The sequence below is a fragment of the Xiphophorus maculatus genome, chromosome 6 (genome assembly GCF_002775205.1).
Source record: "Xiphophorus maculatus strain JP 163 A chromosome 6, X_maculatus-5.0-male, whole genome shotgun sequence".
NCBI classification, from domain to species: domain Eukaryota; kingdom Metazoa; phylum Chordata; class Actinopteri; order Cyprinodontiformes; family Poeciliidae; genus Xiphophorus; species Xiphophorus maculatus.
Genome location: NC_036448.1, coordinates 782,021 through 809,816, shown reverse-complemented (window position 1 = coordinate 809,816; position 27,796 = coordinate 782,021). Strand labels below are relative to the sequence as shown.

Below are 27,796 nucleotides of genomic sequence, written 5' to 3'. Positions count from 1 at the left end.
ACTTCATGTCATGTTTTGATTGTTGATTCTATGTTGAAATTGCACAAAAATCCGTGAGGGACGACGGATTCCCAGAGCGAAATTCCATAAAAGAGGTGTAGGGAGCCTGGTGCCGGAAGAAAAACGACGAGTGACTCAGGGTCATTGCGCGTAACACAAACCCTGTAAATTCTAGACACTAACAGGTACCATAGAATTGCAAAAAATCCGTGAGGGACGGCCGAGTCCCTGCTCGAAATTCCATGAAAGAGGTGTACGGAGCCTTGTGCCAGAAGCCCATTAAAATGCTGTCTACATCGTTTTAAACTGTGTGATTGTGAGAGTGAGTGGGAATAAAAATAGCAACAGGTATTTTGTTCCATATAACACAGTAGGAGTGTAACAGGTAAACCTTTTATGGATGCAAACTCGATTAAAAACCCTCCTGTTTAGGATTGTATTTGAAACGTAATCAATTACAAATTTATTGATGTAACTTGACTTAATGTTGTGTTTTGATTGTTGATTCTATATTGCATTGTGTTTCTGTGTTTGATATGATGTAAAGCACTTTGAAATGCCTTGCTGCTGAAATGTGCTATACAAATAAAATTTGATTAATTGATTGACAATATGTCAGTTTATTTACAGTCAAAATATTTGCTGGAAATGTTGCATATTGTAGATATATAGTCAGAGTATTGATATAAATACCTGTCAAAATATTGTCATTGATGCATGATGTCCACTTTAGTGGACAGGTGATCAGTTGTAACTTTCTCCAAATATAAAGTTGTTATTTAGAAAATACATCAGTAGTATTAGTCTTTAGGGGTTTTTGATGTCACAATATTTTTTTTACCTGCAAGAGTTTTCTACAGTAGAAGGAGAGACTGGATGTTCCTGAGTCAGTCTGATAAGCTGTCCGACATATTGGATTTAACAAAAGAATTCTTACACTTGCACTGGATGGACAGTAGTTAGCAGTGTATTGCCTGACACACTAGTGTCCATTTTAGTGGTCTGTATGCATTTATAACATAAAAATCCACAAGAAACACAAGAAAATGGCTTTTAGATAGCTGTCCACTGTAGTGACCCTGATGCATGAAAGGGTTAGACATGTTTGCATTTAAAGATGTGTTAATAACGATGGGTCTTAATGAAGCCTGGCATTTCTTAAAATTCAGGATCAATAGAAAAAAACAAACAAAAATAAAAATATTTATTTCAACTGGAAAAGCATCCAGTTTTCACCATAATAAATGTTTAAATAAAAGGAAACGTGTTATTACATTTGTGAAAAGGTGAATAACCTTAACACTTTGTGATATTCAATTTTAAATATCATGTTCATGCAAATGGCTATAAAATAATAGATAGAGAAAAACAACAAAGGAAAGGGTATCCCTTTTCCTTCACCTAAGAAATGAGAGTACCTTTCTATCGGGAGGGTCCAGCGGTCTCCAGTTGTTGGCCCTCAGCTGGTGAAGCTCATCAAACTTGAGGCTGATGTTCTCAATAGACAGCTGAAGCATATCCCAAAAGCCAGCCAGGTCTGAGGCCACAGGACGAGGATGAATGCTGAGGTTCTGTAATGGTGCAAAAAGCAAAATAAAATAAGAAAAAATAAACATAACTAATCTAAGAGAAAATGCTTATTAATTTTTAATTGGCTCTAAGTCCAAGCATGGTCGAACTGAGAAGTATATCGCATTATAGGTTATACTTGTTATATTTATGTATTATGGACAACCCAAATGATAATTGGGTTGTCCAAGGCTATATATAATGTAAAAAAAACAAAATTTTAAGAATAACTCTCAACCACTCTCAACAATGCTCTGCTGCCTGTGAAAATTACATTAAGCTTTGCCAAAACTTAATATGCAAGTTATTTTATAATGGTAACATCAACAATGTGTCTCCACTTATAAGGTTGAACTGAAGGGGAGATTGTTTAATGGTTACAACAGTACAAAAAAACTTTAGTAACTTGTGTGTGTTTTTGTGTGTTCCACTGTCTGGAAAACTCTAAGAAGGATTTTAACACCCCCAGCCTCCAGGTTCTGCATTAGGCCCTGCTTGCTGTCAGAGCGCAGCACACAGAACTCCTCCTGCAGCTCTCCCACTCAGATGTCCCGCTGCACAGATTTGTGACATTTATCTTAATATTAATGATTATAATGGTGTTTAGTTGCACAACTTTATGGACTCGTTCATTCGTGGCTGTTTTCACCTTTATTGCGCTGTTCATATTAGTCTCAATATTTGCAGTTTTCTGGAGCACAACGCGGGGCTCGACGTCATTCAGAGCAAATATATTAACTTAGCATGAACAAAAACACAGCTGGATGGATCATCCGGGAAATGATGGACAGGGAGAGTCAGACTAAAATTAACTGGATGTCAGACAAATTCTGGGATTTATTATGAGTCTCTGCTTATTTCCAAGCCCAAAAGAGCAACTTCACATTCAAACTTCACATTCAAAAACGAACCCAAAAAGGCGCAACCCGCCACTCATTAAATTTGCAAGCGATTATAAACAAACAAAGAAACAAAAAAAAAGAAAAACAAGCCCTAAGCTGCCTATAATAATTAGACTTGGCGAGCAAAACTCAAAATAGTTCCTGTTGTTCCAGCAACAAAATGCGCATCTCCCTCTTCCCTCCATTGTATATGTTTCTGTCGCTGCTGATACTGTCGAATAGAAACGGCTATCACTGGACAAGACACGTAGAGGAAATACAATTAAATTCCAAAAGAAAATAGTAGCACAAAGTGGTTTCGATAAATAACTGTAGTCTGACTCCTGGATTTGACATAGCAACACGTTAGATTACTTGTTGCTGAAAAAAGTGGTCCGACGTCAGTCACTGCTCTCAACTAGAATCTTTTTTTAGAAAGTAGATTGAATTAAAATAAGGAGATTTAATTGAACCAAACTGAACCCTATTATACACACAAAACTAGCAAAGTGATGTTTTCATGAGACTATTAATAATTTTGTTATCTGTTGTTATTAGCTTATTACATAATAACAATAGAAGAGAAAAGTTACAACATCAATTGCATAATCAATACCTTCTAAATAACTATGTATACAAATGCTACAACTGAATGCATTTTCTGAGATATCGAACAAAAGATTGTAAAGAAAGCTTGGAATTCAGAGCACTTGTAAAGTGTCCAGTAGGCGTGAAGATGCATGTTTTCCAGTAGAATTATTGATAATGGTTTTTGCACTCACCAGGTTCTCTTCACATAACTCCCTGAACTGCTGAAACTTCTGGGAGATCAAAAGCTGAGCACTTCCAACAGCAGTTCTCATCTTTTCCAGGACTGAGAACACAAACACAAGTTATGGTAAAATAAACTTTAGGATAAACAAAAGGATCTAATGTATTTTCACCTTTGAAAATGATACAAAAATGGATATAAAAAGTCTACACACCTTGCTTAAAATGCCAGTTTTTCAAAGTAAAACACATATTATCCAAGTCAAAAATGATAGTTTGTGATACCTTCCTGCAGGAGGGCATTGGCTGAGATAATGCTGCCATCAACTAATTGTCCTCCCTCTTCTGTTGTTAACTTTTCTAAACATCAAAGTTAATCCTACATCAGTTCATCTGTTTCTTTATTCTGTTCTGTCTTCTCAAACTCGCAAAGATCCCCACAGAGACTGCAACTGCCTGCAAATAGCTGAAATTATTTTCTTTTGACTATTTTAGACATTCTCTACAAACAAAATGGACAAATAAGTGAAATTTTAGCAAATAATTTGGAGTCAGGTTCCACAGAAAAATCTATGAATCTATGATTATTTAACCACCAGTAGGTGGGGAAGTGGGGTCTAATGCATAGAGAGGACAGACACTACTAAGTCAAGCTGGTGGATGATGTCTGACTCCCACCAAGCAAGACTGAATTTTGCAATTCCGTCCAAGGATATTTCAACAGAGCATTATTTTAGAGTTTATTAGTTTGTTTTCTGGTTGAATTGTACAGGATGCGTATCACAGTCAAGGTGGAAAAAGTTTTAAGATTATTTGTCATGGTCTAAGCGGTTTACATTGCAAAACTTATTGGAGGGCTGTGTAGACTTTGTCTATTGCCTATAAGCAGTACATGGATTGTTGCAATTTTTTCACTCATCAACAAGATTGTCATGTTCTACTAAATGTTCCATTAATCCACTAATGGTCCACTATTATAGTTTCTTGAAAACGCTAGGATAGGTCTGTGGAATATGCAAAACATGGTCATTACATTTAATACACAAAATTATTCTCACATATTGAGATTTCACCCATCAGTTCTGCTGGTTTTGAGCTCATTAAGGAATGTGTTGTTTTAGCGCTATGTCACGATTATACAAATGAGCTGCTGCTGGCCTCGAAGTACTGTATCTTTACTTCTGGAGTTTACGCAGCCTTTAAAACTGCCACAAATACAATTTAAAGCTATATTATGATTTGAAAACAAATGTTCTTTGACAACACAATCTAAACTGGACAAAGGCTGCAAATTGTTCACTGAACGATACCTGTTTGACTATGAAGGGACGTGTTTTTGTTGTTAGCTAGCTAACATTATGTGACCTTTCTGTTTTGGAAATAGAACATTGTTAGGCTCTAATCTTGATTGGATTCTTATAGTATAGAATGGGGTTACCACCTATCACGTAAAATACAGAATCATTTGTTATATGACACTTAAATGTTTCCTTGTGATGCCTGAGCGTCCTGCACTGTGTGAGAAGGAAGACACTCATCCCAGGCAGAACAGCTCCGGTGAGGACAAAAGGCGCACAACGAATGCCAGTCATATCTCCTGACATGAATTATATCAGGAGGTAAGCAATTCAGACAAAAAGAAAGATAAAAATAAATTATAGAGTGACCCCTGATGTGTTGCATTGTGGGTAGTTAACTGCTTCAATTAAGGTCTTCGATATGGAAGGTCCTTATGGTCACGTGTCTACCCAGATCACTTATATACTGTGAGGAACACTTGTTCATTCATGGAGATCCAGAACCAGGCGGAGGCATAGCCGTAACCAGAGGTGGAGTCGGAGCCAGAACCAGACGGGGAACGTTGGTTTCTTGACACAGTGTGGGAACCAGTTCAGAGGTTCAGATGGTCCACACATGCTGGAACCTGTGGGGGCCAGCAAGTCTGAAGAGGAAAAGTGCTTGATGGAGAACTGGACCGAGGGGCACGCACGCCGGTGCAGCGGTTTCCAGGCTGCCACCCACTACCCCTAGACTTCATTTTAATGAATGCCTCTGAAGGGCTTAAAATGGTTTCTGGAGTTGTGTCCCCCCAGTTTTTGTTGTGGTCATCTGAGCCGGGCCATAACTATACATATATATGCAGACATAGACAAATGTATGGTATGAGGTGGTTGTGGGCACCTCATACCACGAGAGTCGAATGACTTGGGTTGTAGTGCGTGTCCCTTATTTTGATTTCTGAAAGGTGGCAACTCAAGTAAAGGATAGAAGTTATTTTTGCAACCACATTTCTGTTGTTGACTACATAATTTTGAGTAAGATAGAAATCTGTAATGTTAGTGAAATGTTTCCCCAAACACTGTATTGGAACAGTCTCGATTGCAGTTGAGGGAAAGGTGTTAGTGAGACAAAGATGTCACGGGTCAATTTAGAAAATGAAGGAAGTTGATTACCCTCTCAGTTGAATATTTATCAAATGTTATATTTAGAGTGTTACGTTTTTTTCTACTTTGTTTTGCTGTAGCTCAGACTTGGCAGTAGAAAGCTGACGTCAACATAACATAGGAATAACATTTTTTATGTCTCTATTAGCAGGTTTCACTTCATTCTGCTGTGGTGTGGGGGTGTGGTGGAACTGAAGTGCATGTCATGTTCTTGCTCAGCTGGGAAAACCCTGTGTAATCACATGGTGGGACTTCTGTTTCAAACTACTCACTACAATACTATGGGCTATAAGAAAGTACCATTGCCTTTGTCATGCACCAGTTCACTGCAGATCTGGCACCGGGCAACAACAAAGGTCAGAAATTAATATATTTTTTAAACTTGGTGATCTTAGACTAACAGTTTGTATCCACCTATTTGTTAATTAATCATTTGTGATTATAGGAAAATGCCCCAGAGACTACAAATGAAATGGCATCATGTAAACCAGTGGCAAGAGATAAAAACAGGGTTAGGACTGGTGTGAAGTGCACACAGGGCATGTGCAGGTGAGTGAATGAGTCCTTAAATATTCAAAGATGGTAATGTGTTTAACATAAACATAAAAGTGAATAGTATGTATTGCTTTTTGTATATGCTTCCTGATATTATCTTACACAATTTATAATACCATTTTACTATTAAAAGTTTGGGAGAGTGTTTTTGCATTACAAACTCGATTTCTGCATTACAGTCAAGTACAGGGAGGTGATTAGTGTCACTGTTATAGCTTGAAAGGTCACATGACATAATAAAATCTATATTAAAATTGATGTGTCTCATTTGGAAGGTCCTCATCCAGATCCTCACATCATGGCGAGGAGAGACTGAAAGACACATGCCTGCAACCAGGGGTATTCAACTTACTGCATGGACTTGAAAACCTTACTTTGGTGGACTCTAAATTTGGTCCTGTGCCATTTGGGTTTGTGCTTTCTTATCAGTGCCCTGCTGAAATAAGCAGAGACATAATTAAATGTTCCTCAGTTAACTGTTGTTGGTTACAACTTTAGGTTCCCTCTAGATGAGACTAACTAAAAGCAACACTGCCACTTAAGAGAGGCTTTAAGTTATCACATGAGATCTGTGCTGCTATTGAAGCAGAAACCAGACAGCAATCAGAATGCCAGCTTTGGACCCAGGTACACAAACCCTGACCTACAGCCAGCAAGTTCCGTGAAATATGCCATGTGCGCAGGCAACACGGATTCTGAGAGAAACTCCCCCAACAGGCACTAAGAAAAGGGGGTTGAATCTGGAACCTGAAATACTGAGGCAATATTCAGATTAGTGTGATGTCTCTGTGATGCATTGTGGGTACATCATCCATGCTGATACACCCTTGTGTACTGGACAGGTCCAGTGTATCCTTCATGACCCACCATATCCTACGATTCATTGAGGGTCCAAACTGGGTGTTCGGGAAAAGCAGCAACGGTGGTGAAGAGCAGCAAATTATCTTTGCTATATTACACTCTAAGTGACACAACATTACATTTTACAATGTTTTTTAAGTGAGAATGTAGCTTTGTAAATCTCAAATATCTGCTTGATTTATTAATATGCCACCTAATTGCAATATTGCTCTGACAATATTTTCGGAGATGTCTACTCCCGTTGCATTAACAGCCAGCTCCCCGGACGATCCAGATTTGGTTTACAGGGAGAGAACGCCTGACTCCCGGAACATTGTTTTCAAACTTCCAATAGCTTTCTCCAATGAGAGGAAGTTAAATGGCAACATTGTTCAGCATAATGTTTGGTTATCCAAAGTATTTAATTTATTCCTTAGCAAATCAGTTTGACTGATTAAAGTGAAGCAATCAAACATAATAGCTTTATTTAACCCCAATGTTATATAGCGTCTATTCTTTATTTTGACTAGACCTGTCCAAAGTCACAGCTTTTCTATTCCAGTCGTCGAATATTTGCGGCCTTCGAAGCACCCGTCCTACATAGACCAGATCCTTTGACGCAAAGACATTCATAGACTCCGAAAGATGCAGACCCTGAATTCGGACACACTGATTGTGAGTAACATAAAGTGAGACACAGGACTAGCAGAGGCTATTGTTTAGTGTTAGCTTGTGCTAAATGACAAACCACGTTTCTGCCAAACAACACGAAACATGCAACACATCATTATGTACTTACATCGCCATCTGCATATTTGTGAGAATATAGAAACTGATTCTTCCTTCCGTTGAAGCATTTTGGTAAATTCTGTCATGAACTGTTGGTAGTTTTCAGAGGATTTCTGCTTAAAATTCTCTGTACAAACTACAACTTACTTTGGCAATATTGCAAGGACATTGCAAGCAGAAATATTATGAAGCCATGCAGCTCTGTTCTCCATGACTGGGAGAAAATGCATGAACACATGCTCAAGCTCTGTGTTACAGTGGACAACAAAACATTTTCCTTTTCAAGCAGTCATTGTGCAAGTGTAAAACCAGCAGAACAAACCTGTAATGAAATAGGTGGAGGTCCACTTGAGGTTGGTTTGTAAAAAGTTGTGATGCAACAATTTAGAAGTTTTTGAAACAAACTGTCTTGCAAACACCAGCAATACATATACTTATTCCAAAAACTAGCTGGGTGTTCGGTTTCTTTTGCTCTTGGAATATTTGTAGAAACCATAAATACCCAAGTGGAAGGACAGAAAAATGCAAAACGGAAATTTTCCATAATTGTGGACCTCCTAAATTTCTTATGGTTGAGACCCTTTGTATGGACTTTGCAATAAAAAACTGAATTTGATATTATTCAGATTTAATATTTAAAATGTGTGTTGCACTATTTATCCTGAAATGTTTGCTAAAAAGCTGAACGATGAACAAACACATATAAAACCTACTGTCTTCAGGCAACTCGTTCTCCCGCTGGTCGAGCTCCATCTGCCGACACCATCCCTCCATGCGGTCGGTCTCAGCTTGAAGAAGCTTCAGGAACCAGCGTCCATCTCTCTGACAGACCGACCGTTGTACCACCTTACATCATAATATTCAAATTTGCACATACTGTCAAAATAGTGAACATGAAATATTCATTAAAACTACAAGAAACCCCTGAATGAGGCTGAAAGTAACTGCTTGTTTATCTTTCACTAAAGGGCAATGTGAACATTTTCAGCTTCTGATAAATAAATATCTTAAAATACGGTTAATCAGAAGGAAATGTGAACATTCATTCTCCTAAAGCTAACATTTTCCACACTTGCACAGCAATAACACAATCTAAAGAAGATGAAATCTTGAAATTAAATGTAATATTTATGTGTGTTCTAAATATTAAAACACATATTGGGGAATGTGTATTCTAATATATAAAACACACATGGAGAACTTTTTAAAATGAAGTGTGTCATGAGGAATGCATTTTCTTAGAAACTGTACATGCAAGTACATACTTTAAAATAAAAAATTATGATTAAAAATCTCAGTTATTTCAAAAGATAGAAAGTATAGTGATACACTTGTCCCTGTCTTTCAGTGTTAAACCCCACTGAGCTTTGACTCTATGTGCTCTTTCATCCCACAGACTTGAAAACTGTCTATGACTAATATCAGATATCTGTCATAACAGCAGTAATAATATTGGATATCAGTTCCAACCCAAATGTTTATATTGGTGCGTCCTTACTTTTCTATATATATTTTGTGAAGGACTTTGGTCACCGATATCAAGGATGTATAAAAAATGATTGAAATGATTGATATGCATTAAAAACAAACCAAAATGAGTAAAACAAGTCTACATACCTCCAGAATAGCAGAGCTGTTGAAGTCTGCATCAAGTGAGTCATCAGTAACAGTATCTATCCAGGGGTCAGGCGGGGGGAGGATGGACGGGTCAAAACCAACATCATCATAATCATCTGAGGCGCAGGCATGGTAATGGTTCCCTGAGCCTTGAATGCTGACAGTGGAGGTGGCTGCATCGCGGGAATACTTCCGAGACATGCCACAGGAGGCCAGACGTCCTCTGTGAGGGTGTGGAGAGTCTAGGGGAGTGTCTAGGAGGTCTGGCAGGTCTAGATCTGCCTGGATTGGAAAATAAAGAGGATCCAAGAATTAACTTAATATTTAGTTGTGTGAAATTTATATTTAGTTTTGTAAATAGCCTACATTAATACAGCATATTTCCAAATGATTTCTCATTCCTCATGTCTTCTGTCAAGATCAACTTGATATTATATATTTTAGCCAAAAAAGGCTTTGCAATGGAAGTCAGATTTATTCCTCTACCTGAGTCACATTTTCCATGGTCTGGAAAAAGTGGTCTGAATCTAAAATTTGACATATACATGTAGAAATTTGATAACTTTTCTGCAAACAGATCTCCAAAGAGCAAGATATCACACAAGTGTGTAGATATACAGACTTTCACAGTGAAAGATCAGTAACAGAACCAGTCATGTGTGCTGCTATTTCTCCATTTCTTTGTCCTATGAGCCACTCAGAACTCTGGTCAGCACCAGGACTCTGTTTATTAATAATTAATTAATAAAGTATAGTCATTCATTAATTCCGATGTGTAGAGCAGAGGGCTTTGTTTATGAAGAAGGAAAACAGCTCTGTTGGTAAACTTTATCCAACAGAGCTGTTGGATATAGCTTGGAACAGCATAGAGAACTTGTCCCAATAAAAATTGTTAATCACAACCTGTCAATGCAAGCTTGCTGCTTACCTGTACAGCTGCTGTCACACTGTTGGAGCGCTGGAGCCTTCGATATCTAGACATCCAAGAAACCAAAGAATCAATATCTACTGTCAAGACACAATTCAGTCAACACTTTTACATTTTGCAATGTCTTTCTAAATATACTTAATACAAATCAGTAAATTTGTGATTTAGTGCGCATGTCCCAACATGTATGCAGCCTGTTGTGTTTACTCCTCACCTTTTTGCTTTGTTTATTTTTTTGGATTGATTATTTTGCAGTTTCAATTTATTTTTGCACTTTACTAGTCATAATTTTCAGTACTGTTTATTAAGAGAGTTATAATTTTTTTCTTTGATGTAGAGATACTTTTTTTTACTCTGCTAGGCACAACAACTTGGCCAAATTGTTTACACCAGGGATCAGCTCATTGTGCTGAAGCTGAATGACATGGTGTCCAGATCCACAGAAATCTCCAAAGAGATGTGGAGAAGGACACATCGGGGTTGCCGAAGAGAAAACAAACAGTGGAGGAGCGCAATAAGGAAGAAACAACAAAGGCTTATGGAGAAGAGAAGTTATAAGTTGTTTCTCCCACCATTACCATGGGCAACGTTAGATCGATGGCTAACAAGATGGATGAATTAACATATCTGTCCAGGAGCCAGAGGGAATACCGGGAATGTAGTTTAATGTGTTTTACGGAGACATGACTGCACCCACACCTGATGGAGACATTTGCATTCCTGACACCAATGCCTCCATGAAGGATTACCAGACTGTTCAGCCTGACCGGAATTTCACAGAGAGAATAGCACACCTGAAGGAGGGTGGCTTGCCGCTCTAATAAACAACTGGTCATGCAATCCTGTTCATATAACGGTCAAGGAGCGAACCTATAGCCTGGACGTCTTCGTCCATTTTACTTGAACTGTGAATATTCCCATGTTATTGTGGTGACTGTTTACATTCCTCCCTCTGACAGGGTTGCCACCTTTCAGAAATAAAATAAGGGAGGCCTGTGTCGCCCTACTCTCATGGGGTGGGATGGCTGCTGCAGTGATAGACATTGTTTTATGGCAATGTTTTTTTGTAAAAACAACAAAAAGGATTCATAGAGCAATTATTCATACATACAGGTTGGTTGGAGGATCCCAAAATTGTACTCCAATCAGAATAGCATACGTTCAACGGGTTTTTACTTAAATAGAAATAGAATGGAACCATAAATTACTTAAGCTTTAATTAAGCAAGTATAAAAAATATTTGTGAAAGGTCTACTCAAGTACTGAGTAACTGATCATAATACCTGATTTAACATTTAAGTCACCAGACAGCCAAAAATATAAAGGTGCAAATTCTGGTATTTTAAAGAGTTTTACCAAAATATTTATACAAATAAGGAGTTAGGTCTGGTTGATTCTAGTCCAAATTTACCATGGGGGCCAGTGGAGTCAGTATTTTTTCATGGTGACTCTTAAAAAGAATGAAACAACAACAAAAAGAACAGCAATATTTCATCATTTGATATATTAAGTGAGCCAAAGAGCCACTTGTATATCCACAGATACAGCTTACAGAACCCTGATCTAGCAGCTGGAAAGTATGATCCTATCTAAATTCAACAGCTAAAAGTGCAGCACTATAATTTTGAATTCATTGTTAAAGTAAACTTGTGAAGGTTAAAAAAAAATCCACCACTGAGTATTAACAAATTACATTTACAGTGTTGACCATTGTCTAGAACCGCTAGCTAACCAAATGCATTTTTGGTTAGCATGGTTTTTTTTTTTCCATTAATGGGAAGTCAGGTTATCCAAACTGGTAAACCACATTAATGAAATAATAGTGAAATAATACATTAAATGAACACTGAGCAATGTATTCATAAAAAATATCAATATTTCTAAAGAAAACACACAGAAAGTCCTAACAAACAGTTTTAAAGCAGGAAATATTTATGTATGTACTGGTAATCTATTAGCATGATTTGTTCTTTAAATGATCAATTCTATTATTTTAGCTGATACTATTTAGATAGATTAAATAAAGTGTCATCCAAACTCAACATCCTAAGCAAATAATCAAACCATAATAGTCTACTAAAAGCACAACAAGAAACTTAATCATAGCAAAATGTTCTGTACCATATCAGCCTCAGGAGATGATTGAGGGTGGAAAAGACACTGATGTCTGGTTCTTCTAGGTTCTGGCGGATCTGCAGTGTTCTTCTACTGATGCATTCTGTCTGATATCATATAGCACACTGTGCCACAATGGGCACATTATTTAAAATGTCTGTATTCATCCTCACTAAGATGGTTCAGCCTGAGATTTATTTCTTCCCATTGTATTTTTGCAAGAGGTTTTGCTTCTAAGGACATGGTGGAGTATTGGGTGGACATTTTAAAAAGACCCAGGTTGATAGCAGCTCACCTCAGCTGCATATTGTCTGTCTCTAGGTAACCATGATAACAGCATCAAACCGTAGTGTTCTGGTGGGCAGGGGGTCATGTAGATCCTGTCACTACAATTTAGCAGACCTTAATATTTCCTGTGTTTTATTTTGGTCATTATTGTTACACTTAGTGTTGATATGTGTGTGATAGGCTTGTCTATTGGACAATTATAGAAATATGGACCAATACATGCCACATATTGGTTTAATACAGGACGCAGCATTTAACAGCTAAATAAGAGATGATTTTGTATTTTATGGGATGGGTGGCAAACCTACATGGTCTGTGATATCATCCACTCCATTGTAGGTTGCTTGCAGACAAGACGTTCAACTGCATTCATGATTATCTTGGGTGATTTTATTCATGTCACCATGGACAAAACCCTGCCCAACTTCACCCAGTATGTGAGATGTCCCACCAGAGAAGATAGGACTCTGGACTAATATAAAAGATGCTTACAGTTCCTCTCCCCTCCCTCCATTCAAAGTTCGATCATAACCTGGTGTGCCTCAGTCCTTGGTGAAGAGCCAGCCTGCAACCACGAGGACAGTGAGGAGGGGGTCACAGGAGGTCACTGAGACGCTACAGGGATGTTTTGAGGATCTCAATATGTCAGGATCTCAAATATGGAGAACATTAGTGAGCTCAATGAGTGCATAACTAACTTCTTCTGTGTTGACTCCATTATCCCTACTGAGACTGTTTATTGTTACCCAAATAACAATAAACGGTGTTATTTGATCTCCTTTGGTTTGAACAAAGGAGCTCAAAACCATCCTGAATGAGAAGCAGAGATGGCAACGGATGATGTGAGACTAATTCAGAGGTGCTTGAAGGTGAAGATCAGAAGAGCTAAAGAGGATTACAAGAGGAAGCTGGAGAGGAAACTCCAGCAGAAAAACATCAGAGAGGTCTGGAGAGGGATTAGGACTATCACTGGGTTCAGATCAGCAGGCTGTGGAGCGGTTGAGGGGACGTTGACAGAGCCAATGAACTCAACCTGTTTTTTAACAGATTTGATACTGCGGCTCCTGTACCTCTCACTCCCAGCAACATCCTGCTGCTGACCACCCATGTGAGTTTCACCTTCACATCTCCTTCCCTCCTCTTGTACTCAGTGACCATCCCCCACCTCTCAGCTTGTCACCTATATAGTAAACACTAGCGCTGAAGATATTAGAAGACAGCTGGTGAGACTCCACCGTGCAAGACTGCAGGCCCTGATGGTGTGAGTCCGAGGGTGCTCAAAGCCTGTGCTATCCAGCTCTGTGGAGTCCTTCAGCATATCTTCAACATGATCCAGAATCTACAGCGGGTCCCTGTGATGTGGAAAACAGAATGCATTGTAAATGATTACAAGGACTGTGGCACTGACCTCCCACATTATGAAGACCCTGGAGAGATTCATCTTGTCACCAGGATGCTACTGGACTGTAGCATCTCTGGCTTTTGGTCCAACCACTCTTGGATCCCTTACAGTTTGCCTAACTGCCCAGACTTGGACTTGAGGACACCATCATCTTCCTGCTTAACCATGTATATGCTCACCTGGACCAGCTGTTGAGCACTGTGAGATTTATGTTCTTTGACTTCTCGAGTGCATTCAACACCATCCATCCGTCTCTACTGGGTTAGAAACTGATGGCAATGCAGTTGGATCTCCCCTTGTTCCCTGGATTGTGGACTATCTAAATGGCAGACCATAGTTTGTGCACCTGTGACACTATGTATCAGACAGTGTTGTCAGCAACACAGGAGCTCCACAAGGGACTGTCCTCTCTCCCTTCCTCTTCACCCTCTATACAACTGACTTCAGCTATTGCACTAAGACCTGTCATCTCCAGAAATTCTCAGATGACTCAGCTGTGGTTGGTTGCATCAGTGAGGGCGATGAGGTTGCATACTGGGCTGCTGTGGACAACTTTGTCACATGGTGTGGGCTGAACCACCTGCAGCTCAATGTGACAAAGACCAAAGAACAGGTGGTGGATCTGAGGAGGAGGACCAGGACGCTGGTGACCCCTGTTACTATCCAGGGGGTCAGTGTGGACATTGTGGAGAACTATAAATATCTAGGTGTCCACAATAATAAAGAAACTGGACTGGGTTAAGAACACTGATGCTGTGTACAGGAAGGCCCAAATAAATAAAATTAAAATTAAATAAAAATAAAATTCAACATCTCTTGGACTTTGTTCAGGATGTTTTATGACTCTGTGGTTGCCAGTGCCATCCTGTATGCTGTGGTGTGCTGGGGCAGTAGGCTGAAGGTGGAGGACACCAACAGATTGAACAGACTGATCCACAAGGCCAGCAATGTCATGGGAGCGGAGCTGGATTCTCTGACAGTGGTGGCAGAGAGAAGGATCCTGTCCAAGGTACAGGTTATCTTGGACAACTAGTCTCATCCTCTTCATGATGTACTGACTGGATACAGGAGCACATTCAGCCAGAGACTCATTTTACCAAAGTGTACCACAGAATGACACAGGAAATCATTTCTGCCTGCAGCCATTAGACAATACAATGCCCAACTCTGAGTAACTTAAACTGAATTTTCTTTGTACTCATATGTAGATTATTTATAGATTAACATATTTGCATGTGCATGCTTTTTATTTATTTATATTCCATCATATTGAATTCTGTACATCACTCTAAGGTGTATATATATTTTAAAAAGTTTCTTTCTTATGCCTATATTTGTTTTATTAATATTTAACACCTTGGATGAAGTAGCTTGTCAACTAATAAGCAATTTCCCCTTGGGGATCAATAAAGTATATTCTATTCTATTCTATGAAAGAATATAATAGAAATCAAAATCGAAAAATATTTTGATTTTTTTCACTGCAATGATCACCCTCACCCTCGATCATCCTCCACTTGCACCCCCACAGATGTGAACTTGGAGGGGTCTTCTGGATCTGGAATCTCTTCTGGTCCATCAACCTATAGGATACAAAGAATTCCAAACTACACAATTCTTCCATACTTCAGCATACCTTCCTCTACCTTCCCCTTTAAATGTAGCTTTGATTTTTCTGTTGTGTAAAGTAAATTAGCTACAAATCCTGTACCTGGATGCCTATGGAGAGACATTTCCCCTTCCTGAGTGCTTCTTTTCTGTATTCATCCCGATGTTCTTCTACAACTTGCCCCCTGCTGAGATGTGGGGAACTGGCAGTGCTGACTGTCATCGTGCTGTTGCTGACATGTTGACTGGCTGGTCCATGCACCTAAGTAGAGACAGCTCCAGTCAGAGTTTAAATGTAATGTTTATGGGAAAGAAGGTCATAATCACTTTGAACTTTCGAGGCAAGTGAACCTTGACCTCTATTTGTAGTCATCAATAAACTTCTGTCATAATTCTAGATCAAGGGTCTAAAACTCCTTTCCTCAGTCTTTTCTATATCTCTGTGCTTTAGCACACCTGGCTCCAATATTAGCTCATTAGCAGTTTAGACATTTAATTAATGTGAGTAGGACTAAGGACACAAATAAAAAGGCCTGCCGTTTGAGACAGCTATGGACATCTGACAAATGTTTGGAATATTAGCATAGTTTGTTTCAATTATTTGACTTCTTGACTTTTAACCCTAGTTCACAAATTATTAACAGGATTAAGGTTGGAACTTTTTTAAAGGTGTTTGAATAGGTCTAAAGTCAGCCTATTTTATCCATTACATACCCATATCCCATGTGTTTGGGATCACTAAACCCACTGGAACACTGTGTCAAAGTTTCACAGCAAAACCCAAACTGTCAATCTCAAGCGTAAGTATTTTAGTTGGATTCTTCTGCAATGACCAAGACTCAAGTCTTTCTTAAATTGAGACTATGAAACACCTCAGTCACTAAAGCGAGTTTAAACATCACTGCCTATGTACGTTGGGCCCTGGCAGACCCTAGCAGGGTCCGACAAAGCAGATACAAGGCTGAAAAAAGGCAGGTGAAAATGCTTGCCAAGCAGACTGAGTAGAGTGGAGCTGGGTCCATTACAGTCAGTGGAAAAGGAGCACAAGTCACTCAAGAGTATAAGTTGCATCAGTCAAAAATGCATCATGAAGGAAAAATAACTTAAGTAGGATGTATTTATTTAGAAAAAAATAGAAATTGTTAGATGTGAGAGTGACGTGGTGTTCAGTTACCTGTTTTTCAACAAACTGACCTTGGAAGTTTCTAACGCATTGATATCAGTGTTCTGAATCAGGGTGGTCAAGAACTTACGGTACGATCGGGTGCTGTGCACTTCCAGAGCGGAAACGTATGTAGTGTAAAACTATATTTACACTACATTGCAGTGGAAAGGCCCACTTGCAAAGTCATTTTTATTAATGACTTTCATTGGCAAATACCAGGGCATGGAGACACAACTCTTTCCTTGCCAGCAGCATGTTCGGCATCCAACAGTGAACTTGTTCCTGTTCCTGCTCTGGTCATCTTGCTGTCAGACAGTGTTTAGCTTTTCTGGGTAAAGGTCCTTGGCTCATGCCCATCAAAATGATTTAACATTTAATGTATCAGTCAAAATTACATCATGAAGAGACAAAACAAATACACCATCCATCCATCCATCCATCTTCTTCCGCTTATCCGAGGTCGGGTCGCGGGGGTAGCAGCTTCAGAAGGGAGGCCCAGACTTCCCTCTCCCCAGCCACTTCTTCTAGCTCCTCCGGGGGAATCCCGAGGCGTTCCCAGGCCAGCCGAGAGACATAGTCCCTCCAGCGTGTCCTGGGTCTTCCCCGGGGCCTCCTCCCGGTGGGACGTGCCCGGAACACCTCACCAGGGAGGCGTCCAGGAGGCATCCTGACCAGATGCCCGAGCCACCTCAACTGGCTCCTCTCGATGTGGAAATACACTATATTGATAAAAGTCTTTGCTCACCTGCCTTGACTCACATATTGCCGGGTTGCAGGAGGTGTGTTCACTTATTCCTTTAGTCCTTTTCTGCAGTTTGTGTGATCCAGTTCACGTCAGGTAGCAGCAGTTCTGTTCCGCTGCAGGCATTTTTGCACACCTATTGCTTGTTTCCACTTCATCAGGTGGACTACTTAAGGACCTGGAAGCCAGCATGTCGGTGCCAGAGTGCTAACCAGTAGTGGTAAAACTCCAAGCCCTCTGATTTCTAAGTGTCTCTGAGTGTAGCTTCTTGCCTTTCTCACCCACGTTACTTCCTCGTGCAGGTTACCTGAACTGATCCCTGGATCTGGATGTCCCCTGGTTACATTTCCACTCTCCCATTCTTTTCAAGACTCAACAGCTGGCCTTCCCCAATCCATCTGCTTTCCCAAGCCCTGTCTGCCCTCCCACAATACAATCGCATGGATGCTGGTACCGGTTCCCGCCTAGGGACTGTTCTTCTGGAGCGCATCTCTTCACAATTCTCAATTTATTAAACATCATTATATTTTTCTTCTTCTATGAGTGTTTTGCATGTGGGTTAAACATATCTTCAAAACCAACACGACACATACAGTATGAGCCTAATTGATATTATCCTATTCCTAATCCATAGGGTTCAATATGACATTGATTCACCCTTTGCAGCTAGAACAGCTTCAACTCTTCTGGTAAGGATGTCCACAAGGTTTAGGAGAATGTTTATGGGGATTTTTGACCATTCTTCTAGAAGCACATTTGTGAGGTCACATACTGATGTTGGACAAGAAGGCCTGGCTCACAGTCTCCGCTCTAATTCATCCCATAGGTGTTCTGTCAGGTTGAGGTCAGGACTCTGTGCAGGCCAGTCAAGTTCATCCACACCAGACTCTGCCATCTATGTCTTTGTGCACTCGTGCACAAAGCAAGGTCCATAGTCATGTTGGAAGAGGAAGGTGCCAGCTCCAAACTTTGTGGGACAAAGTTGGGAGCATGGAATTGTATAAGATGTCTTGGTATGTTGAAGCATTCAGAGTTCCTTTCACTCCACCAGATAGAGAAGCACGATTTGTCACTATAGAGAATGCACCTCCACTGCTCTAGAGTCCAGTGGTGGCGTGCTTTACACCACCACATAGAATCCTTTGTATTGCACTTGGTGATGTATGGCATGGATGCAGCTGCTCCACCATGGAAATCAATTTCATGAAGCTCCCTGCACATTGTTCTTGAACTAATCTGAAGGCAGCATGAAGTTTGGAGGTCTGTAGTGATGGACTGTGCAGAAAGTTGGTGACCTCTTCTCACTATGACCTTCAGCAATTGCTGACCCCGTTCCGTCAGTTTACGTGGCCTACCACTTTGTGGCTGAGTTGCTGTCATTCCCAAAAACGTTCATTTTCTTATAATACAGCTGACAGTTGAATGGGAAATATTTAGGAGCGTGGAAATTTCAAGACTGGATTTGTTGCACAGGTGGCATCCTATCGCAGTTCCACACTGGCATACATGAAGCTCATGAGAGTGAGCTATTCTTTCAAAGTGTTTGTAAAACCAGTCTGCATGCCGAGGCCCTTCACTTTATACACCTGTGGCCATGGAAGTGATTAGAACACCTAATTCTGACCATTTAGATGGGTGAGCAAATACTTTTGGCAATATAGTGCATATAAGTCACACCTGAGTATAAGTCGCAGAACCAACCAGTCGCAGGTTTAAGAATACACAGTATTCATAATCTCTCCAAACCCCTGTTTCTTCTTTTTGCAAGTAGTACACATTTTCAAGACATTAAATTATGATACAAGTAGTTATTTCCAAAACTCATAAATTGGCTGTGAAATCATTCTCACATCTTACTTTACAGTCATAACATACAATCACAAACCTGAGCGTTAGCAGCTTCTATGGCAGCTGTCAAGGCCTTCATGCTGTCAATACTCTCTGTTGAGTTGCTGAGCCCTGACTGGATTGTCATGTCTCCTCTGGGCCCTTCATCTTCCATATAGGCATCCTGGTTGATTTTAGAACAAAAAGACAATTTCTGTCACTGGCAAGTATTACCTTGGATATAGAATAGCATTCTGTTTTTACCACTGGCTTATCAAAAGTGAACTAATGTACACTATGCAGATTTGAACAAATTTTGATAGAAGAAGCGAATGCCTTTATGTGCGGGAGCAGATTTTTACCATGATGTACCGGAATTCAGGTTTTCATAATCATGAAGGTTTAAAAGAAGTCATATTGCAATGGTGTCTTTACTGGTCTCTTAAAAAAACAATAAGGTAGCTCCAGCTCGTTTCACCAACAGGGACTTGAATCACATTACACAAGGTCTTAGATCACTGCTCTGGTTCTGTTTGTTAAATGACAGATTTTTTTTCACATTTTGGAATTCTGATATTGTTCTGTAAAGTACCAAAAGGTCTTGGCCCAAAATAATTTCTAAATCACTGGTCAGGTTTGAATTGTGTAGATCCCTCAGTACTTCAGGAATCTCAGGGATTCCTGAATCTCCCACTTATTCAGAGTGGGAGGGAAAAGTGAAGGATAAAAAGAAAAAAAACAGGTGTCAAGAAAATCCGAGCTCATCCCACTTCCCCATGCTGGAGATTTTAGTTTAACAGTAATAATAAATAAAGTTATCTTTAAAATGAATCATTCAAGTGACATCAAGGCCCAACAGTAGACTTAAGTGTCAATAAAATAAATCTGGTTGTGTGTGTTGTTTTTGTCTCCTGCAAACTTTGCTTTAATTCTACTTTTTTCTATCTAATCATAAGAAATCATAGTCAGTCAGAGAGAGTCATGAAACAGGAAAAGCAGGTTTCCTGGAAAAAGAGGAATTAAGTTTCCAGCCTGCAGATTTATAAAAATAGCTGAGACTATTCCTTATTTTAAAGCATGAAAGTTTTAAAGAATGAAATCTAAACATTTTGAGTAATTTGATAAGAGTCAAAGTAAAATACTTATATTAATATTGATTTACTTGTAATAATACTTACACTTACATTTGTGGGAACACTTACAAGAAAAACAAGTAACTGTAACTTTGGTATCAAATAATTAGAATCATGGATTATTCTTGGTTTCATTTTAGAAAACATCTGTAATAACTCACATTAAGATTATAATAAGAATAATTAATAAGTTATGGTTATAAAATTATAAATGAATGCTAAATCAGAGAAGCTAAAGAAAATAAATGTGATATAAATGTGATTTTGACATTGAACTTGAAATGGTGTAAAAGGTGTAACTGCAATTAAACATCACTGATATGTTGGAGGTAGATGGTAGGTGAAAGGTGAAAGGTTAAGGGAAAAAGGGGAACTAACAGGAGAGCAGAGATGACCAATGCCTTATTTGGAAACAGGTTGTTGAACAATGTAAATTTTTCAGAGAAAAGGTTGTGCAGGCAAGGGACATAGGAGGCTGAGCAACCCTGAGATATTAGCACAGATATCAGGACATAATGTCTGTAAGACAGTGATGGATATGAGATCATCTGTGTAAGCAGTCAACCAATGAAACAAGCACAGCATCAGTGCTAGCCAATGCAAACGCACCAAAAGGCTGGATAAACCCTATAAAAGGTGGGTGCAACAGAGGAACCTTTGGTTGGATCCTCCGGGCAGCTTCAAGCCAAGATCGAGATGGACAAAGAACTCTGCAGCTGAAGAAGAGCCGGGGCCACAGAGCCGAAGACTGTCCTGCTCATGGGGACCAACCCATCAGCCCCACAGCCTGTGGCTTCAAATCGCACTTCTCTCATCGGCTGGGTTCAGACCCCAAAGACAAAGATGAAGACAAAGGCAAAGACAAAGAAGAAGAACTGGTGCCTTTTTTCCTGCCAGCACCAAGTCCTGTGTGACCTCACCATCTATGCGGAGAAGAAGCTCATCAGACCTACAGAGATCCCTGCCTTCGCCGATCAACTTCCTCCTCCTGCTGCAACACCTTCTTCATCATCAGGCCAGGTCTGGGGTTCGAAACACCAAACTCCGTCCGTCTCTCTCAAAGGTTCCCTTTTTTAGTTCTCAGTGTCAGCAGTAGGGAAAGATAGACTAGATGATTGATTTTACTTATTTGATTATTTCTGATACTGAATTAAGCTGTACTGACCCTTGCAAAAATGCCTTACTAATAAAATATTTAGCCTAAAGAAAATCTAAAAGATGTTGTGGACATTCAGTTAATGAGTCACTTTGATGGTTGTAAAATAGCTGTGATGTTTGATTCTGGAGAGGAAGAAGTGGAAAATGTTTTTAGGTTGCTGGTAGCCCAAATGTAAAACATCATCCTTGGGACTCGCCCGAGTCACTAAAACCTACCTGGTTCAATAACAAATGCAAGTTGTAAAATAGAGAACGAGCGACCGTTAACAGGTGTGCTCTGTGAAACTAGTTGGCTGTAGGCTGCTCAGTCTGGCTAATTCACAGGGGGAAGAAGGGTGGGACACCTGGATGTAGGCCGTCAGAAACCAGACGAATCGTTTCTCGAAACCAGCTTAAACAGAGTTTACTTCAGTTCTGGACAGGGTAAATCCCAGCAGATTTAGGAAACTCAATTAACCCGTTAGAAGGAGAGCTGGTAGCACATCTCCCCTCTCAGAAGAGGAAGTACGAGAGTGAGAGAGTAGAGAAAAGAGGGGGGGGGGAGTGTTGCGCAACAACACAGGGAAGTAATGAATAACAGCGCAAAAATCTAAAGAGAAAACATAAATATATGATAAATGTGGCAGATATTGGGTTCTTGTTTTCATTTGTGAAAATGTTTTGTACCACAACACAAAGTGACGTTCTGTTGATGGTAAACAATACTCCCCATCTCGCCCCACATTAACACAAAGCAAGATGGAAGAAGGTGATTGTCTGAAATCAGTCTCTGTGTTGTACACCACTACTGATGCGGTGCTCAGTACCTGTGCGGACTCTGTGCTGCTTTGGGCTGTGATAGAGATATATGGCTTGGACGCTGTAGAGCAGGTGGAGGTTCGTGGTGGCACTGGTGGAGGGGTTTTCTTATAGGTAGTAATGCAAGACGATACTATAAAAAACAGAAGGTGGGAGAGAACAAAAAGAGAAGAAATTAGTTATATAAATTGTATGTTGTGACCAAAAAATTAATTTTCTCCATAATGTTCTAATTCCCAACAACCCATTTTTTCCACTTAACCAGCAGATTATCTTTTTTTCACCAACTAAAAAAGATATTCTGTCACACTGTATCTAAAAGTGTGAATAATAAATATTGTATGTCAAAAAGCAAAGATATTGGAGTAAATACAGCAAGCACACTCAGTGAACAAAATCCACAAAGTTTCTGCATCTTCCCGGGGAAGATGGGAGCACTTCCCATCTACCAGAGACACTGGCACAAACAATACCACGATAGGTCATAGGACCTATCGTGGTATTGTTTTTCCTCTTGTACCTTATTTATGTTCATTTTAGCTTCTCTTAACTTATTCGCACTTCACCTCTCATCCATCAACAACAACAATCCTAATAATAATAACAATAATAATAAGGGTATTATTATTATTATTATAGCAGGAATAATGAATATGTCCATTTCTAATCTCATATTAGAAACAGCTCACTTCAACTATACAACATTTATATGAAGTGAGTTGTGAGTGGCTACAATATGTTGTAGTTGAAGTGAGTTGTGCTTTAAATACATTTTTCTTGTGTTTTCTTGTGAGCTGCATGGGAAGCTGACATTGATCTGACACTGACATGCAGCTCATGGCTTATGGCCAAGATGTGGATGAATGTGTCTGAAGTCAATAAGTGGCAGATGCTCTCTTCACAAGGCCATGTTCCATACCGAGAAGTCATTAAATCTAACAGAGAAAAAAAACATTTCAGTGTTTTGCTTTTTGGGGTCTTCTTCTTATGAAATTCAACCCGACTGATTATGACAGAAAATAGTACAGAAATTTAAAAAGTTCTTCAGACAGCTTGGGCCTCATGAATAACAAAGTGCACAACTTGCATAGTCGGATTCCTGTAAAGAGCCTCAGTGGTACGAGTCCAGTCTAGGTTATTGTTCAGGTGAACACCCAGGTATTACAAGAGTTCATTATCTCAGTGTCCACTCCCTGGATGTTCACCGGCATCAGTAAGGGGGGTGCGCCTACAGAAATCCACCACCAGCTCCTTGGTTTTATCCATGATGATCAAGAGGTGGTTCTGCTGGCACCAGTCCATTGTCTGTACTCTGAGTCATCCTCACCTGTGATGAGGTTGACTATGGCAGTCATCAGAGAGGTTTTGTAGATGGCAGTGTGGAGATTTGATGGAGAAGTCTGCAGTGTAGATGATGAAGAGGAGTGGTGCCAGCACAGTTCCCTGTCTGGCCCCCATACTGCAGACACAAGGACACGGCCCTGTGTGCTTGCATACTGTGGGAGGCCAGTGAGGTAGTCTGGTATCCACTGGCACATGTAGTGGTCTACTCCTGACATCTCCAGCTTGTCACTCAGAAGTCCTGGCTAGATGTTGTTGCAGTGGATCCACTAAAGACCTCACCATGAGGCATAGATGATTGAGCATGAGCCTCTGTTGATCCAGGGCTTGTAATTGGAGAAACACCATACCTTCCTGATGGGGACAATGTTGTCAACACAGAAGTTGATGCAGTCCATGATGCTGTTGATGTTCTCCCTAAGAGGAGGACAGAGCTCTTCCCACATAGAAGAGCTCATTGCTCTTCCTACTGTGTGGAGACTACATAAGTTAGAGCTTCTGAGCTCCCCAGGGGAGATGGAGGCGATGAACTGGATGCCCTGTCGGTGTTCACTTGAAGTGGATATGGTATTTCTGGTGTTCCCAGTGATCAGGAAGGGGACCTGTGGGTGATGTTTTTGGAGTCTGCTGGTGGAAGTGTGCAGAACATCCCAGGCCGATGCAGAGTTAGCAGAGGGTGGGACATACACAGTTATCATGATAACGTGAAAATTCCAGAGGAAGATAATGCGGCCTCATACTAACAGCTAGCATTTCAGTGTCCTTATTTCAGAGCATTACACCACCTGTCATTCCCAAACACAACCATATCCCCTCCTTTCTTCTTACTGCTCTCCCTGGTTCTGTCTGAAAGCTGTCCATATTTATATGTGAGTCCAGAGTTGCATGTATCTCAGTCAAGCAGATGAGGCAGAACTTCTGGTAGCTCCTTTGATGGAATGTTGTTACTTCCAGCTCATCCACTTTGATGGGAAGAGATCTCATGTTTCCCATTGTGATGGATGGAATCACAGATCTTCTGTTTCAGTTGCGACGGCCAATACATCTTGTGTCTTTTCCTTCTCATGTCTCTTCCCTTAACTGTCACCCTCAAAATGATTACATGTAAGTCAATGGGTTCATGAGGACAAGAACCATATTATTTTCTTTTGGAAACTGGTATCAACATTTCAAGCTAAGGTTTATTTTATTATTATTATATCGCCACTCACCTGTGCTGCTTTGGATGGTCCTGACAGTTGTGGCAGTTGTGCGTGGTGGTGAGGATGGAAGTAGCAGCAGAGGTCTTCCTCCTGGTCCTTCATCCTCTGAGGCACACCCTTGGTCGATTGCCCTCACATAACTGGGGCTACGCATACGGAAGCAACCTGGCATAGGCAGGGTGTCCATAGTTTCCAAGCTATCCATGCCTGCATCCATAGCTTGAGATTGCATCTCGCTATAGACTTGCTCACATACTTGCTCAATCTGCCCATTCACTTCAACCTCACTCAGCTATAGAAAAGAAAGAAAGAGGACAGGGGGGGTGGGCACTTAGGGTGAGTGTGGAGAGTTGGACCAGTAAAACTCCAGCCAATATGTCTTACATGGCAATATCCATGTGACTTTTTTTTTTTAATTACTCCCACACAGAAACATTTCTATAAAATGATGTCGGAACTAACAGATCAGAGATTTTCTGTTTAATAAACCATACTAAAATGAAATCTTCTCAATAAATGGAATCCCTGCATAGCAATACTCTGTGCTATGTCTTTACTTTCAATAGTCCACACATTAAAGATAGGGATCTCTCGATTGCATCCCAGGTGTCATCTGAGTCATCTGTCACACTGATTTTAAAAGATTAATATAGGAAGTCCATGCTAACCCCAGATCCTGGTACCTGCTGTAGGTCTGCTGTCTGTGATCATATCAGCCACAACCTCCTTTAAGGTGTGACATCACATCTTGCATGCCCAGAAACTCATTACAACAACAATGTTAAGACCTTACAAAATTGTAATATAGTTCCTCCTTTTTGTCTTATTGATCAAATCTGGCTTTTTGGCTGAGTCAGGGTCACTGACCTCACACAGATAGCTTTCTGACTGATGCAGCTCAAATCCTATTGAACCCAGAACAAAGCATTCATTTCAATCATCCATCCATTATCTAAACTTTTATCCTTCTATGATAGTGAGGAGGGCTGGTGCCTTTTTTCCAGAAGTCAATGGACGAGTACATACGGGACAGGTCGCCAGTCCATCGCAGGACAACAGACAGGAAAAACAACCATGTATACACACACTCACACCTAGAATTTAGAGAGACAAATTAATAGTCATGTTAAGTGACCTAGAAAGTCCCTGGAGTTGGCATATTCTCTGCCAACTCCATGCAGAAAGACCCCCGGCCGGGACTTGAACCCAGGAGTTTCTTACTGCAAGGTAACAGTGCAACCACTGTGCACTCAGTTGAATTAATTTAAATGCAAAAAATATTTTATTGATCCCATGGGTAAATTAAGCATTGTGATATCATCCAAAGAGTTGTTGTGGGGGTTGACGCTGTAGGCAGGAAGGATCTCCATTTACAGTTAGTCCTGTAAAAAATCTTAAAAGGCCTCTTCTGAAGACCATGGCTGTATGACATCCTCATGATTGCAATTACATGCTATTAGCACAGTTTCCAGGTGGCAGAGATATTACTTCACAGTAACACATCCTAGGCGATACCATCAGTTGTTAGCAAGCACTGCTAGTCTGCCTCATTTGCCTTTGCTGGTCCTCCTGAAGAGGGAGAATAATTCCCTTTTAAAGAAACTTTGTCCACACACAGTTATCTATATGAGCTATCTACCTAAATGATCAGTGGAGTATGATGGGTTAACTTCCGTTAGGTCGCAAAGTGGTAAGTTACTAATGTTAGCATACCTGAGCTAGCTTATTGAAGACTGAAGATGTTTGTACAGTCAAGATATATCTTTAGAAACTAATGCCACAGCTATCCGCATTTTAAGTGACACATTGTCAGAACAGTATAGTGGCTTTTTTAGCCTAACATAAAGGTAACAATTTGTTGTAAACAAAAAAATTCTCACATCATCTTTATTTACAGGACAGATTAAAAAGATGTGATAAAATAACATCAGTCAGAAATCCACAACTAACATTTTTCAAATCAGAGATTATGAAAATTAAATCAAAAATGTTAGCTTCCCTCAAGTTTGTGTGTACACAGTAGCATAACTGGATTGAAAGAGTCAAAGTAACAGATGCTTGGAAACCAACCTGACTGATGGTGCTCATGGCTCTCATGTAGCTTTCATTGCGTGACCGGTATTGGGGCGAAGACAGCAGTGATTTGGGGTCAAGGAGAGTTTTAGGATCCAGTGTATCCAGGCTTCTGTTGATTGAAACCTCACTCACAGCACGCAAATAACTGTGACTCCTGATCTGCAGTTTGGGGGAGTGCTCTGTGGAAATTCTGACAGAGGGACAACATCAGATTATCTCAGAAACTGTCCAATTCATCTTCACCTACCAACATAATTGCTTCACAGACTAGACAAGTCATTTATTACCTTCTTAAATGTATGCTAAAAATTAATTTTTTGTGCACAAACATGTTAGATAAGTAGGGGAGGAAAAGCACTTCAGTTTATAATATGAATATTTTGACTATTTAGAAAGGAAGGGCCTGACAGTCAGTCCACACTTGATGTGATGACGAATGGGGTTGAGTTCAATGTCCTGCTTCATTACCAGCTGGGCTAACTTTCTATTGATTTTGGTTACAGAGAAAGTGATTATCACATTAAAATAACCCCTTCATATTAACCCT

The 27,796-nt window shown here is 40.0% G+C and overlaps 1 protein-coding gene across 3 annotated transcripts in view; it reads right to left on the bottom strand.

Moving 5' to 3' along the window:
- The window catches only part of LOC102232746 (disks large-associated protein 1-like), a 95,081-nt gene that overhangs the window by 21,128 nt on the left and 46,157 nt on the right, over positions 1 to 27,796 (bottom strand). For all 3 annotated transcript variants that reach the window (XM_023335520.1, XM_023335521.1, XM_023335522.1), the window contains exons 5-15: positions 27,244 to 27,439; positions 25,183 to 25,465; positions 22,639 to 22,763; positions 19,600 to 19,725; positions 15,911 to 16,069; positions 15,700 to 15,782; positions 10,395 to 10,440; positions 9,467 to 9,748; positions 8,563 to 8,695; positions 3,233 to 3,324; positions 1,419 to 1,571 (exon numbers count right to left, since the gene is read on the bottom strand). In XM_023335520.1, coding sequence (XP_023191288.1) covers positions 1,419 to 1,571; positions 3,233 to 3,324; positions 8,563 to 8,695; positions 9,467 to 9,748; positions 10,395 to 10,440; positions 15,700 to 15,782; positions 15,911 to 16,069; positions 19,600 to 19,725; positions 22,639 to 22,763; positions 25,183 to 25,465; positions 27,244 to 27,439 — 1,678 coding nt within the window. The remainder of the gene's footprint in view (positions 1 to 1,418; positions 1,572 to 3,232; positions 3,325 to 8,562; positions 8,696 to 9,466; positions 9,749 to 10,394; positions 10,441 to 15,699; positions 15,783 to 15,910; positions 16,070 to 19,599; positions 19,726 to 22,638; positions 22,764 to 25,182; positions 25,466 to 27,243; positions 27,440 to 27,796) is intronic.